The sequence below is a fragment of the Dendroctonus ponderosae genome, unplaced genomic scaffold (assembly GCF_020466585.1).
Source record: "Dendroctonus ponderosae isolate FM_Combo_2020 unplaced genomic scaffold, Dpon_F_20191213v2 Dpon_F_20191213_6, whole genome shotgun sequence".
NCBI lineage: Eukaryota > Metazoa > Arthropoda > Insecta > Coleoptera > Curculionidae > Dendroctonus > Dendroctonus ponderosae.
The window spans coordinates 3747775-3758992 of NW_026018814.1; the positions used below are offsets into that span (position 1 = coordinate 3747775).

The following is an 11218-nucleotide window of genomic DNA, read 5'->3' on the forward strand; positions in this document are numbered from 1 at the left end:
ACGATGCCAAAACGAATTCTGTGGCTCGAATGGTTCTCGAGAAACTTCGAAAAAAGCGGCGTCATGTTCAAGTGGATTTTGCAACTCAAAAAAAAAACCACGCAAATCTAAAACTTCTTGAAACTTCTTGAAAAACGGGACGGAAAACATGAAATTTTGCAGTAATCTTACGCCACCCTTGCACATAACGACGATCATTTTTCTAATTTCATAGATAACAGAAGACTGTATTTTTTCTGGCCCCTGCCAAGCACATGAAGACTTGAAAGGCGGAAAAGCCACGCAATTCGTGCATCTACGACTAGCGGTACCTCTGAAGAGGTCATTACCATTCAAGGTCAAGTTATGAGCGCGCTTATCGGCCGCTCTCTCTGGGTCAGTGTGTAATTTGAATTTCTAATTCGACTGCCATGGAGGGCCTTTTGATAGCTTCCTAACAGCTTCAAACAAAGACAATGTTTCAATTTGTAATCCCTTGTAAATCAGTCTTTAAAAAAATACTGCTGGAAACAGAGTTTTTGGGCTTTCAGGCCGCAGTGGGAATAAAATACTTCCTGACGTTTCGCGAGCACTGGCATCTTCAGAGTGGTGCGGCGCCGAGCCAACCACCTCCGTTTCCGCAACCAATAGCCCGGCAAAACCACCAGTTTGAAGCAATGACCGATTGCCTGTTTCGAAAACCCGTTTTCAGACAACTTTGATGTAATGGGGCGCGCGACCGTAATAATACAAAATTTAAGTACCGAGTTGACCGGGTCATGCGAACAAATAGTGTGAGCAGCATGTAATCCATCTCCCAAGCCAAGCAATCACTCTAAAACCGAAAAACAAACAGTCGCTTTTGATGAATTTTCATAAAGAAGCTACTTGGGGTGGCATTCATTCCTTCTGCAATTGAAGCCTTACCAAACCATCGTTCAATTCTAGGCAGGCGATTTAATTAAAAAAAAACTCACCCTGAACCTTGTCGCAATGTAAAATCCGTGTGCGTGCTTCTCTTAACGGGACCGAAGTGTTTCCAGCCGATTCGAGCGCGAACTGAAGTAAATGTAGCGCGCAAACTGGCGAAAATACTGTTGTTACGGTACCCACCTAATGCCGTATTATGGTAATCGGGTTATGTCATTTGGCCTAGTGGTGCCAAAATCTTCGCGCACCAAAAACCCCAGAATAAAGTGAGCTCGCCAACGGAAAAACCACTAGTTTGAGACACCAAAAAATTAATCCGGGGCAAATAAAACGCCATGGGTACAAGTATCCATTCTTGACAAAGTGGGGAACAAACCAACGGGCTTTTCAAGCAAAGAACGCTCTTTATCATGAAAACAAATTTCAATCACAGATTAATAGCCATTAATAGAGTAAGCGATGTCCCAGCTGTGGGTCACAGCCAACGGGCTTTGAATTTCCACGCCTTGATTGACATCAACCGTGCCTTGCTGGTACTTGTCGTAGCCTCTGGCATCGCGATAGTACAGCACCTCCATGCAGCGCGCCACCTGAGCTCGCGCTTCCGCCATATCCAGCTGGGGAGTCTTATCCAGAACGTCTCTGAGTAAGGGGGTGGCGATGTGAGCGCCGTAACCCGTGCAGATCGCTTTGTCCTCGTAGGCCGTGCCCTGCTTATCCACGGTGCCCAAGAAGGGTTCGCCATCCTGTCAACAACGTGTGTAAAGCGGGCTGTCCTGGATAATTGAGGGCTGCAACTTAATCACATACCTGGATACCAGCTATAATGAAGTTGTTCCACAGAGGATCCATTTGGCTACGTCTGTTGTAGAGGACTCGCGTCAGCCAGCAGTAGAGTGCCTTGGGCTTCAGGGGAAGCCCATCATCCAAACACTCTTCGCTGATTCTAAAAACAAACAACTCAATACCAATGGTTTGGACTTGTTGAGTAGAACACTAACACTTTTTGCTCGACTAAATTTTTGACGAACTGAAAGTCCGCATAATCGCCACTTGCTGCCAGCAAGAGGTTGTTGTTGATTTTGACGATGCGAGGACAGTTGGAGTATCTGGCCAGGGATCCGTATGAGGCCAGCAAGTCGCCTGCCACTACGATGCCATTGTTGTACGTCAGAGCCACCAAGGAGGTGGACGTTGTTACTGGACCCCTGAAACCAACAGCCTTCTGTAGAAACTCTCTGACGACTCTGCTTAGTCGACTACTTACTGCGAAAATTGCTTGAAGTTGGAAGGGCCGTCCGGAAAGACCATCCTGGGTAAGGTCGTTGCCGAAAGTTAATCTTGGGCAAGTTGAAGAAGGTTGGTGGTTCTGGACGTCTGTACCAGAATGAGAGGGCTGAGAAAATGCTGCTCACGTTTTCAAAGCAAACGAAATTACTAACTTCTGTGCTGTATAGTAAGTAGCTTGTGGTTCTTGCAATGAAAACACAACTATCAGAATGACATGGCGATTTGTTGGTTAGCTGTGGGTAGTCTGTGGACGAGTGGCTTGTTCTGTGCGAGTGGCTCATCGCAGTAACGCCTGTCATGGATGTCATTTGGATTCAACGACACTAACACAAACTAACCTAAAATTTTCAATTTTGTTTTGTTTATGGACGGTTTGTTTACATACGCCTAGCGTTTATGGCTAGTTTATACGTTTTTATTAGTTTTCCATTTGGAAAGTTACTTAAACAAGAAGAAAATTAAGTCCTGCGTACGCCATTATATATCCTTATGAAGTTTATTGGATAAACAGGGATTGTTTAATGCCTTTCACGATTGATAACGTGTAACAACACAAACACTACACTTACATATTTGCTTCTTGTTAAATTATGAAAAACTTTCTAAAATGTTCAAACTAATTAGTGATGAGCAGAGCAAGACCAAGACTTTCTCTTGATTAAAAGAGCAAGTCTTGGTTTTGATCTTGTTCTTGCATACATAGTCTTGCTCTTGGTCTTGCACGTCCTGCTTTTATATAAGCCGTAAAATGCAACGGAATTAAGTTAATAATAACAAGAATAATAGTTGAATTAAAACACGATAATAATAATCATTACAAGTCAATAAAAAAAATGTCAGACTATTTGCTGTTTTAATAAGTTTAATTATTTTGTAATTCAAAATTGTTGACCCGTACTTTTGCATTGGCTGTTAAGATCCAGAAGATCTTCATCCAGATAAATTGAATATATTTTCATGTAGTGTAATTTACATATTCTAACGAAAGTGTAACAACAATGAAACAGTAAACGGTAGATATTTAAATATTTTAATTGGGCTTACAGAATTTTACTGATGAAGTATTGAAGAAACTCACTTATTAATAATGTACATGATTCGTCGCAAGGATTAATTTATAGTACTGTTTACACAGCAACTATGTGCAAGGAATATTGCAAAAATAATTACTAAAGTACATTGTAAACTGTTCATAGAAATTTATTTACTGCTTGAGATTTTACTGTTTTAATTCTCCAATCCGCTCAAAATACGAATTCGCAGGCACTTCGCTATGGACATAAAAATCTTATATCTAGTTCGAGTTTAACATATATTCAAAGTAAACTATCTGTCTGAGTGTCTATATGAAAAACGGTACCGCCAATTAATACATTTGGACTTGTCTTAGAAAAAGTTTGATAATCTGTGCTTTGCACAAAATAGCATTGCAATTCAAACATATAATGTATAATTTTTACACGATTCAAATACTGTTCGTTTTTGTAATGGATGAGGTTTAGGAAATGCTATTTGCCTAGAGTTGGTATGCTAGAGCTTTGGGCTGTATACGCCTACAGCCTGGCTGATTACTTAGTAAAACCCTTTCGCTCATCCCTGAGGTACTCCTTCGCTTGCCCTGTTTATTCAATGAATAAGGATATGTAATGGCGTACGCAGGACTTCATTGTCTCCTTGTTTCAGTAACTTTCCAAAGGGAAAACTAATAAAAACGTATATACCATAGCCATCAAACCTACGCGAATGTATACAAGCCTTTCATAAACAAAACAAACTTAAATTTTTTAGGTTAGTGACGTTGAATCCAAATGATGGATCCATGACTGTAGCTGTACCTCTTCTTCTGTCTGGAGGGAATATGTGTCTTTTTGAATTTGAATATTTATTATTTTGTTAATACTAAACCCTCTTTCAGTTTAATGTACAAGGAAGCAAAAATAAATATAATTTTTCTAGAATGTTTTAGAAAATCTGAGAGCATTAATGAGAAGTTAGTTATTTAATTAAATTTTAACCACGTCCAAGCATCACCGCTCGGTCGCTTCAGACAGCGTCCCAAATCCCATTGACTAGCTGACATGACAGTGACAGTGGCACTGCTGAGAAAAGAAGGATTCCTCGATATTCGTCTGCCAATTTGAGACAATTTTCTGTGAAGGAAATTACCTGGAAATACCAGAAAAGTTCAATTAATTAGTGCTTGTGTCCGGTTTTTTCGTTTTGTTGCCTGTGTTTCATGTTGTTGGATAAGAGCTGAGCATTGGCCAGAGGTGAGTGTTCCAGGGTGTAGTGGCTGTACAAGAGTGAGAAAATTTACCAACATTTGCCAACGTATACTGTAAAAAACTAACATTCTAATATTCCATAAACGTTCACAACGGGCAATTAATAATTCCGAAGGGCAAAATTTCCGTTTACACTCGGTGCAAAACGGATTCGCCAACTTCTACATTGCAGGCAATTGCAACACTTTTGCTTTATGGTATTAGCAGCACAGCTTATATATATGATATATAAGCTGTGTTGGTAGTATCTGATGGGGACTGTTCAATTAGTGGCGACCTTGGGGCGCAAGGCCTAGGCTTCTATGGACTTTAATTGGAGCTAATTCTACAGCAACAAGTTCCACTCATCTCACAATAATTCATGTTGTTAGTAATTCATAAACACCAAAATAGTTAATTGCGGGGTGAAAACTTTCCAGCCGAGAGTGTGTTGTGTGGCTGGACAGGTTTCGGTAAAGCCATCCTGCAGACGCTTGTCGCTATATTTAGTAGGTTGTTTGCAAACCATGTACAAAAGGTCACTGCCCCTAAACTGGCGTGTATAAATAACTGCTACAATCAAACCATCTGTTTCCCTGTGGCCCCCTTTTGGTGATGAAGCGCTTTCGATCCGCAGTTGAGCCGCAATGGCTTACTCCTGTCCCCGAGACCTGGATGGGTTTGCTCCGCTCCTGAGCAAGCCGGACACCCTGCTGAGGCAGCAGTTGGGCCAAGACCTGTTGAACTTCTTGGCCGAGCCGGCCAACCCCATCAGCTGCGAAGACATCGGTCAGTTTATTGAGAGTCTTGTACCCTGGACCAACAACAGCAACTATAAGGTGAGTGCGTTATTTTTGGCAGCGCGTCATCAAAACAAACTAGTGTTGAACAACAATGTCCTGGTTCAGTTGACGTCAGTGGAGACTGTTCTCCACATTAGTTCACTGCAGATTTATGCACAACCAGTTGCTTTCACTATGAATATTGCAACGTTCCGGTCATTACATGCACCTCGAGTACCAATCCCGACTTGATTGCTCTTGGGAAGCTCGATTCCGATCAGTTTTCCCGCTGGAATGTTCACATTTCTTGCAGAAGCCGGGTGTAGGTAATCGCTTTGGCAACATGTGGGGATTGGCCGTTGGATTACCGTGCTGGATGCAAATAGAACTAGTTATTTTAGTAAGAGCTGTGCCGTTTGCAGCGTTTGTGCAAGCTTGCAAGTGATCAGTTCTAAGGTGAGATAATAGTCCGATTGCTTTGCAACAGTCAGTCAAATATTTGGAGCAAAATCCTAAACAGAACGGGTTAGTAACCCGGAACCCCGCAGTTCTTCAAGCGATGGCCACGAAGGCTCTATCCCTTTCACACCAGCTAAATAGCAATTGTCGTTGGTTGTTGGTACTAGACGAAGATTATTTCAACGCTGGTGGAAGCATGCCCACATTTTTCGGGACGCCTCGCACCCACCTAAACAAAGTAAACCATTTCCTGGTTCCTGATCTGATCGAAAGCATTGTAGTCCTTGAATCAAGTGTTCTTTGCTCGCTGCATCTGCTCTGCTGACCGAAATCTATGTGAATTTGCATCAGCTACTAGTTCGTTTGCTAGTTGGTGCTCCTTGGAAGTGCGTTCGCATCAAGTAGCATTCGTCAAGGGCGTATTAAACCACTTAGCGTGGTTTAAGGTTCGGGTTGGTTCCAGCGCGAAATGGGCCAGGCGTTTTTGTTGTTTTTCAATTGCAACGACGCAAATTGAGTGGGCCGCCCCTCGATTCGAGCATTGATTATGACAATGGGCAATTAGCATGTATTTATATCGACTTGGGACGGCCTAATTAGGCAACAGCCATCAAAAGATTGGACCATTTCTATCCTGTTTGTTTTGTCAAGGCAAGGCGGCGCTTGGCCAGTGCTGGTTTATCGACAAAACATTGTTTCTGTGCATGTGTAACGCCTATAAAGGTAATATTTATAATGGCGAACACTCGGGAAATTTGAGTTGCTACAAGATAATGCTGGTTTATGAACTTTTTTGGTTTTATCACTTTCACATTATGGAACTGTCGCCAGGTTGCCAGCCTTGGAATTGAGATCCTGACCTTCCTGATTGACCGATTGGGCCACGATTTCCGGCCGTACCTGCAGACGGTGCTGCCGGCCACGATTGACCGTTTAGGCGACGCGAAGGACGCGGTGAGGGAAAAATCGCAGCTGCTCATTCTGAAGCTGCTCGAGCGCAATGTGCTCACGCCCCAAACACTCTTCGAGAAGCTCACGCCCGGATTTACGCACAAAAATGCCAAAATTCGCGAGGAAGTGCTGCGCTGTTTGGTCAACACTTTGAACGAGTACGTCACAGCGCCATCGAAACTCAATCGCTAACGAATGTTTGTTGTAGACACGGAGCGCATTCGCTCACCCTCAGCAAGTTCATTCCAGACATTGTAAGGTTGCTGTCCGATCCGACATCGTCAGTGAGAGACACTGCGTCCGCCACCCTGGTCGATCTGTACAGACACGTTGGTGAAAAACTGAGGATGGACATCCAGAAGCGAAACCTGGTGCCGCAGGCCAAATGGCAGCTTTTGTCCAGTCGGTTCGATGAGGTGCGGAATCGCGGCGAACTGCTGCCCACCGCCTCCAAGACAATCGAGCGTAAGCCCATTTGAAACGAGTAGCAAACGCGCTTGTCTTAAACGACTGTTCTTTAGCAAGCTTTGACGAAGTCGATAGACTGCAACGAACCCCAGCACCAGTCAAGATGAGCAGCGCTTCAACGGTCAAGTCGAAACCCAACTCCGCCAATGCGAATTCAGGTATTGATTCATTAAAAAACGATAACAAAGGACTATTGCAAACATCCAGACCAATATTTGCTTGCTTCTTACAGCAGTTTTTGGTTACGGCTATATAGGTATACAGGGCTGAAATTTTGAAAAGTTTCCAGAGAAGGGAGTTACCATTAAAACAGCCTGCATTTTGGGCCATCGGCTGCATTAATACGATGATATCACTCGTTTTCTATCGTCGTCGATTGAATTGTACATACATGACATTTTTTGTATTTCCTTTGACTAATTTGCATTTATTTTATTTTCATACGATTAATTTCCGCACTTTCATCTAACCTTTCATCTGCATGAGATCAGGTTTAAGACGAGTGGGCTCTATCCGAACACTTTCCAATCCAGCTTCAAGTAAGTTTATTGCTATTTCAACCACGATTTGAAGATACTTTCCCCCTGGTGAATTGGTGGTTTACACACACATTTGTACCTTCCTCCATCCCTCCACTTTACCAACTTTAACCCAAAAACTGGTTTAGCTGGCGCCGTGGACGAGGAACTGTTTTTAAGATCATTTGAGGACGTGCCGAACATGCAGATCTTCTCCCCACGAGATGTGACCGACACGATGAAGACTATTTATGCCACGATATCGGACTCGAGCAAGGACTGGAACAAGCGAGTGGAGGCGGTCTGTTTGGCGCTGAAAAATGCGGTTGAAAACAGGGCTGATTTCATTGTGTTTCAGCTGAAGAAAATGCGCTCGCTTGTAATGGCTGGTGCGACACACTACGAAGACTTCTATGTGGAGCTGAAGCGATTTGACATTGCTCTGCAGGCCTCCATCAAAGACTTGCGTTCCCAAGTGGTGCGTGAAACCTGCATAACCATTGCGTATCTTTCGCAGACCCTCGAAGCCAAGTTTGATAAAATGGCAGAAATGCTGTTGCATCATCTGATTATGCTGATTCAAAACTCCGCGAAGGTACGGTTGACCCGGTTGTTTTTGGGTGATTTTATCTGAGGATCGTTGTAGATCATGGCCACATCAGGCGAGGTGGCCGTCAAGTTCATCATCAAGCACATCCCGAATCCGCGGTTGATTCCCATCATCACCAACAACGCAACAACTTCCAAAAGTAAAGAGATTCGAAGGGCCTGTTGCGAGTTTATCGAATCAATGCTGGCGCTTTGGCCCAGCCACTCGTTGGAGCGGCATGTTGTTCTCTTGCAGGAAGCAATCAAGAAGGGCGTGGCCGATGCCGACCCTGAAGCCCGAGTCTTGTCCCGAAAGTGAGTTCAATGGTTGTGATTGAACGGTTGCTTAATTTGCTCTGTTTTAGAGCGTTTCATCGTCTGCGGGATCATTTTCCTGATCACGCAGAATCGCTGCTTCAGTCACTGGAGCCGAGTTACCGTCGAGCGCTGCAAGGAGGCGAAACCATGTCCTCAAGTTGCTCGAACAGCAACTTGAATAGCTGCTTTAAGAGCTCCCGGATGTACGCGAAGCCCACAGGGGTGCAAAGCGCTTCAGGTGAGCAGACCAGATATTCGTTCATTCGTTGAACACCGGCAGCGGCGCAGGCAATAATATTGGTGATTTTTAATGCTGCTCTTAATTGGACACGCTAGGCAGCACGGAAAATCTGGCTAGCACTGGTGGTGGCCTTCATAGGGCGCCGTCGCTGCCGCGCAGCTACAGGCAGCGCAGCGGAATCCCAGTTTTGTCTAGAGCTGACAGTATGTAGTCAAAATCGAACTGTTTTTTGCAACTTTGCACTAATGCGTACTGTTCGGACGATGCACAAATTAATACCCACACACTAGAACATTGTATATTTGAATCAAATTTGACTTTGAGCCGCAGCCAAATCCACTATTTTTTTTTAAATTAAAGTATGCACGTTGATTTTAGATACGCCTGGTAGGAATGGGTTTAGGAGCAATTCGGCAATTGATCTCCAGGCAGCACAGCGAGCTAAAGCGCGGGCACAGTACTCGGCAATGGCGAGGAACAAAATTCAGTCGGGCACCGCCAGTCTTCGTAGGTTTCATTGACTTTCATCCTTATTTTGTTTTACTAGTACGTGTGGCTTGGTGTGATTTGAAGCCGTTTGCCATCTACGTCACCTAACATTTTTTTTTTTTTAAACGCTGATAAATTGCACCAATTCCACGTTGCATGAAATGTTTGTTTTGCTTGACTTGAACGCAAAATCGCAGCATCCCAAATATATAAAACGGTGCTTAATGTAGTTGTAATAATGACGAGTTTCTTTGTGTTTCAACTAACCGAGTTGCCTTTCTTCATGTGCGTGCTTGCAGAGGGGGAGGTTTTCCAGTCAGGTAATGCATCGCTTAACATTACACCGCGATCCCAGCACAGTTCCCATTCATTAATCGTTAATTTTTCCGTTGTAAAACAGCTCGGCCTAAGCGGACGGTCGAAACGTTAGTCAACCCGTCTCCTGAACGCGTCAGTCGGACCAGAAACCGAAACTCCCAGTCGCAGCGTAAGTTCCGTCGAACCGACTCGAATTTAAAAAGTTTACGATTTTTCTTCGATGCAGCGACGAGTCGTTCAGGTTCGCCTAGTTCTCGGCTGGCTTATCTGTACAACCGGTCAACAGACCACGATTCGCCCAGACCGCGACGAACATCTTCAGGAATTCCCCGATCCAGCCAAGGTAAATTAGGCTCTTTTACTGCCATTCATTTTATCCAGTGTTTACGCAAAAGGCGCCAAGTGCTTCTTTATGATCGGAAAATAGCAGTTTTTGATTCATTAGATTAAAAATAAATTTACATTTAGGAATGTTTTCCGGGCTTTGAAGCCGTGGTCTATCGGAATTTCTTCCTGACGTTTCGTCCACAACTGCGGTGGACATTTTCAAAGGCGATGAGGCAGTGGGCGAAGTGATCTCCCGTGCTTCAAGACCACGGCTTCAAAGCCCGGAAAACATTCCTAAATGTAATCTGACCGGCCGTGAAAGCCTTCATAGTCTGATAAAAATAAATTTTTTTGTTACTTGAAAGTTAATGTTGCTTGTTAAGGGTCTCGAGATACGTCGCGGGAAACGAGCCCGAACAGGAGCACTGGAATATCGCGGTTTAGGAGAGGCGCTGACAGGCCGCCCCTCAGTCCCGCGTCCAGGCCCGTGCTGGCGCAAAAGATCCTGCAACAAAGCCGCGAAGCCGAAAACGCCCTGGCCGACGCTTTTGTAAGTGCTCGAGCTGGATTTGCTGGGTTGTTGTTTTGCGAATTGGTAACTGTTAATTGCAGAATGATTCGAGCGAAAGCCAGTACCGCGCCGCAGGCAGGAAGTCGATGCGATCCATCGACAACCATTCCGACGAGTCGGAGACCTCGAGTATCTGCTCGGAGAGATCGTTCGACTCTTACAAGAGGCAATCCGATGTAAGTTGGCACGGTTTTTTTGCACTCACGTTTATTTATTATTTTTTTGTTGTTGATGCACCTAATCTTAGATTAACAAGCATCCTAAATGTAACCTAAATTACTATGTTTGTTAACTGTGATATTCCCAGCGGTCCATCACAGGTTTTCGCATGGTTTCGCGCACTAAACTGTTGTGGCTAACCCGCACTATACTCTGCTTTTTCACGATTCATTTCACGTTAATGTTCACAAGCTCAAACGGTTTAGTCCTTTTCAGCCTCCTCACTGTGTTCTGGCTATCTAGCAGTTGAAGTACTTCAACATTCGGATGGTTGTGGAGTCTCTCTTCATGTCTCCTGGCTGCTATCGCTATTTCTTCTTTGACTGTCCGCACTTGTAGCTCACGATGCAGATCCTCATTCTGAACGTACCAGGGTGCATTAACAATGTTTCTTAGTAATATAATAATAATATTTCCACACTGGTTTAAGGACTTGTTGGTAAACCAGTAGTTTGTTTTTAATGGAAAGCTGCGAACCTCTTCCCAGCAGCCAATACATGCTTTTG

At 44.0% G+C, this 11218-nt stretch overlaps 3 protein-coding genes and 1 long non-coding RNA gene across 9 annotated transcripts in view; 1 reads left to right on the forward strand and 3 right to left on the reverse strand.

Annotated features, from left to right (window-relative positions):
* LOC109534154 overlaps positions 1–1172 on the reverse strand; it is a gene marked incomplete in the record, with an annotated part of 6186 nt that extends 5014 nt beyond the window's left edge. The window contains 1 exon segment of the mRNA XM_019899729.2: positions 957–1172.
* LOC125504894 overlaps positions 1–4177 on the reverse strand; it is a 60061-nt gene extending 55884 nt beyond the window's left edge. The window contains exon 1 of the long non-coding RNA XR_007281781.1: positions 3921–4177. This is a non-coding gene — a long non-coding RNA (uncharacterized LOC125504894). The remainder of the gene's footprint in view (positions 1–3920) is intronic.
* Positions 1250–2481, reverse strand: LOC109534155 (proteasome subunit beta type-4). Its single transcript, XM_019899731.2, has 5 exons — positions 2352–2481; positions 2177–2286; positions 1911–2117; positions 1720–1855; positions 1250–1655 (listed from the first exon to the last, which is right to left on the reverse strand). The coding sequence occupies exons 2-5, from the start codon at positions 2218–2220 to the stop codon at positions 1344–1346; spliced, it is 699 nt and encodes a 232-aa protein (XP_019755290.1). The 5' UTR covers positions 2221–2286; positions 2352–2481; the 3' UTR covers positions 1250–1343.
* Positions 4178–4289: 112 nt separating the features above from the next.
* Positions 4290–11218, forward strand: part of LOC109534101 (CLIP-associating protein 1) — an 11759-nt gene continuing 4830 nt past the window's right edge. For 2 of the 6 annotated variants that reach the window (XM_048667541.1, XM_048667545.1), the window contains exons 1-17: positions 4290–4469; positions 5101–5302; positions 6536–6813; positions 6864–7120; positions 7177–7281; positions 7615–7662; positions 7791–7942; positions 8000–8236; positions 8288–8544; positions 8595–8785; positions 8884–8991; positions 9167–9295; positions 9577–9597; positions 9678–9764; positions 9822–9938; positions 10306–10472; positions 10535–10669. In XM_048667541.1, coding sequence (XP_048523498.1) covers positions 5111–5302; positions 6536–6813; positions 6864–7120; positions 7177–7281; positions 7615–7662; positions 7791–7942; positions 8000–8236; positions 8288–8544; positions 8595–8785; positions 8884–8991; positions 9167–9295; positions 9577–9597; positions 9678–9764; positions 9822–9938; positions 10306–10472; positions 10535–10669 — 2481 coding nt within the window. In that variant the 5' untranslated portion in view covers positions 4290–4469; positions 5101–5110. Of the gene's footprint in view, positions 4470–5100; positions 5303–6535; positions 6814–6863; positions 7121–7176; positions 7282–7409; positions 7507–7614; positions 7663–7790; positions 7943–7999; positions 8237–8287; positions 8545–8594; positions 8786–8883; positions 8992–9166; positions 9296–9576; positions 9598–9677; positions 9765–9821; positions 9939–10305; positions 10473–10534; positions 10670–11218 lie in introns of those variants that run through there. The other 4 variants (XM_048667544.1, XM_048667542.1, XM_048667546.1 and 1 more) reach the window with 4 other exon arrangements.